At 39.0% G+C, this 3,906-nt stretch overlaps 1 protein-coding gene across 1 annotated transcript; it reads left to right on the plus strand.

Moving 5' to 3' along the window:
* Window positions 1-3,318: 3,318 nt before the first annotated feature.
* Window positions 3,319-3,636, plus strand: LOC138903149 (uncharacterized). The gene has a single exon (XM_070191070.1). It carries the CDS (start codon window positions 3,319-3,321, stop codon window positions 3,634-3,636), a length of 318 nt encoding a protein of 105 aa, XP_070047171.1.
* The last annotated feature ends 270 nt before the right edge of the window (window positions 3,637-3,906 follow it).

Here is a 3,906-nt window from a genome sequence, read left to right on the forward strand (position 1 = left end):
ACTCTCTCATGACTCGTGAGACCTATGTGAACATAATGCTTTGATACCAAGCTGCACGACCCAAAAATCACTATAGGTTGTGATGGCGCCCAACGTCACCATTAGGCAAGCCAATGGTGAACTATTAGCTTAATTATTCATTTTATTATTTTTAAAATCACAAGTCTTATTAATAAATGATTCAATGCGCTTAAAAATCATAAATACTTAAAATATTAGTAAGATATAAAATAAAATATGAAAATATTAAGCTGAACCATAACAATCACTAGAGTATCCCCAAAACCCGGTGTCACAAGTGCATGAGCATTTACTAAGGAGTACAATAGTAATACAATATCTGTCCGAAATATAAATAAGACAGGATAAAGTAAATAGTATGATGGAGACTCTGTGGGTTGCGATACGTAGCCTGGAATGCAGCTCACCAAAAGTCTCCTCAACAACTGCGCCTACGCGCCAAGATGACCACCAAATGAACCTGTCAGATCCTGCACATTTAGTGCAGAAGTGTAGCATGAGTACGTAAATCAATGCGTACCCAGTAAGTATCTATCCTAACCTTAGAGAAGTAGTGACGAGGGGTCAACATCGATACTTACTAGAGGTCCAATAAAGTAGTATGATAAATCATAAACGGATATGAAGCACAACAATAATAACGTGATAAAACTGCAATCTACATAATCTTCCAAAGTTTCTTTTAAAGATATTAATTTCTCAATGTCGTATTCTATCTCAACAGCTCATCAAGTGCCGGTATAAAATGGATAAGGAATACCATATAAATTGCCAGGCATCAGTAGAAGGAAAACAAATCTCGTGAATATTCGGACTGCTAGCGATATAACGTACGATTATGCCGAGGTCGTACGACCCGATCTAGAGTGGTGTGTACACTGCCGAGGGTCGACCAGCACGAACCAGAGATGCATCTCCATATATTGTAGAGGTGTTCGGCCCGCTCCACAAGAAAGGAAGGAACTTATCGAATTACGAGTCACGTGCTTACAATACAAATACATTAGCATAAAATAAATATAACCTTTACCGTTTCTCAAATAATTGGTCAACAACTCAAGGTGATAAAGCTCAGCCAAATATATATATATGTATTTCTAAACAAATTTCAATTATAAATTCAATTATTTAAGCTAGCAAATGGAGTTCAAATAATTCAAATATTACATGATAGAATCCTGAGTCTACCCGGACATAAACATGACTTAGCTACGTACGGACTCTCGTCACCTCGTGCGTACGTAACACCCACAAATAGTAGCACGTAACAATTATATCACCTAGGGGGTAGTTTTTCCTTCACAAGGTTAGATAAGAGACTTACCTCGCTCCGAAGTTCCAATAACCGACTCCAAAACCTCTCTAACTCTTCAATTCAAATTCAAACAATCCGAAATTAGTCAAACAATGTGCAAATCAATAAAAATATACTTCAATATGTATAATTTAACAATTTATAATAATTCCCGACTCCGCTCGAAAAGTCAACAAAGTAAACCCTCGGACCCACGTGCCCGAATTCCGAAAATTCTTGAAGATAATCATCACCCATAACTCCACGAACCCAAATATATAACTTGTTTCTAATTTCATGTCCAATTTAGTGGTCAAATCCAAAAATACCAAATTTTAGATTTTCTACCAAAAATCCCATAATTTCTACCCATATCCATGTTTAAATCCATATATAACTCGTGTACTTAGCTCACAATGTGTAGAAGTTCCTTATCTCAAAGTAGATGATGAAGTTGGCTCCTCTAAATCGCCTAAAACATCTCCCAAGCAAAACAAGAACGAGTGAAAATGAGCAAAAATCACGATTGAATAACATATATTCTGCCTAGGCGTCTTCCCACCAGCAAGGGCGCTTCTGCGGCCCTTCCCCCGCTTCTGCGCTTCCGTGCCTATATGATCCCGTCCGCTTCTGTGAAGTCATCCACGCCTCTCCAACTCCGCATCCGCGGAGCCTCATCGCATCTGCGGGCTCGCAGATACGAAAATCCGTACCACTGCCCAACTCACCCAGAATCGCTTCCGTGACCCCTTGTACACTTCTGCGGTCTCGCACCTGTGGCCAAAAACCTCGCAGGCATGATCACACTAGAAGCCTTAAGCTTCAGCAATTCCTCAAGTCCAAAATTTGACTCGATGCCAATCCGATTCGCACCCGAGGCCGCCGGAACCCCATCCAACCATACCAACGCATCTTAAAACATGATACGAACTTAGTCGAATCCTCAAATCATGCCAACCAACATCAAAACTACGAATCGATGGCCGAAACCTTTCTTTAAAAATTCAAATATTCAAAATTTGACGAACGCGTCTGATTTAAACTAAAACATCTCGAAATGACGCCAAACTTTACGTGTAAGTCTTAAATCACAATACGAACCTATTCCAAGGCTCGGAACCCCAAACGGACATCCATAACATCATAGTCCACTTCAATTCAAACTTAGAAAATTCTAAAGCCTTCAAAATGCCAACTTTCCACAATGAGCGCTGAAATGCTTCCGGACCACCCGATTCTCAACCTGAACATACACCCAAGTCTGAAATTATCATACGAACCTATTGGAACATTCAAATCTTGATCCCAAGGCCGTTTACTCAAAAGTTAAACCCCGATTAACTCTTTTAACTTAAAGCTTCCGAATTTAGAATTTTCTTTCCATATCAACTCCGAACTTCCCGAAATTCAATTCCAATCACACGTACAAGTCAAAAAATATGCAGTGAAGCTACTCACAGCCTCAGACCGACGATCGACGCACTGGAGCTCAAAATGACTTGTCGGGTCATTACAATATTCTTGAATCATAATATGGTATAGGAGCTCTCAAGCTGGAATTCCTAGCTTGCTTTCATAGATCTTGATAAATCAGTCTTCATTTATGTTAATTCTGATCAAATTCATAAAAATCGAGTGAAAATGGGGTCAATTGGAGATTAATTCGGGCAAACTACTAGAACTCCAGCTGTAGGTGATCAGTTGAATCAGAACACTAAAACTCCAATTGCAGGAATCGATTACAATCATCCTTTGTTTATATCGCCGGGCGATGTGAGTGGAATTCAAATAATTTCATTTCAATTGATAGGTATTGAGAACTTTTCTATCTGGAATCTTTCTATGCGTGTTGAATTGTTGGGTAGGAACAAACTAGGTATGGTGGATGGAACATGCAAGAAAGAAAATTCCCATACAGTATGTGGAATCACTAGGAGACGGTTAATGCTATAATATTATCTTGGATAATGAACTTAGTTTTAAAGAATTTACTGGGTAGAATCATGTATGCATCTAGTGCTCAAGCCGTTTGGGATGATCTGTCAGATAGATTTAACAAAGTAGATGACTCAAGAACCTTTAATCTGCCTAAAGAGATTGCAACATTGAGTCAAGGAACTGTAGCTGTCTCGGTTTATTTCTCAAAAATCAAGGACCTATGGGAAGAATTTGAGGCCCTAGTACCTGCTCCTGGATGTGACAGTCCAAAATATGAAGATTTTGTGGTATATCTACAGTCCCACTCAAGGACTTATGGTCAAGCTAGGAGTCAAATTTTGATGAGAAGTCCCACTCTAACTGCGAATCAAGCTTATGCTTAATAGTGAGTGATGAAGGGTAGAAGCCGGTATCAGCAACCACATGAATTCTAGGTGCTAACCCTGCCTTGACTTCAACCAACTATGAGGTTGCAATGTATACAAGAACAAGAGGAAATCAACATCAGAAATTTAAGAGAAACTACAATATACAATGTGATTTCTGCAAAATGAAGGGGCATAGCAAAGAGAACTGCTATAAGATTGTAGGATATCCTCTAGACTTCAAACCAAAAAGGAGAGGAAATGTGGGAAATAATAATGCATCATATA

The sequence above is a fragment of the Nicotiana tomentosiformis genome, chromosome 12 (genome assembly GCF_000390325.3).
Source record: "Nicotiana tomentosiformis chromosome 12, ASM39032v3, whole genome shotgun sequence".
NCBI lineage: Eukaryota > Viridiplantae > Streptophyta > Magnoliopsida > Solanales > Solanaceae > Nicotiana > Nicotiana tomentosiformis.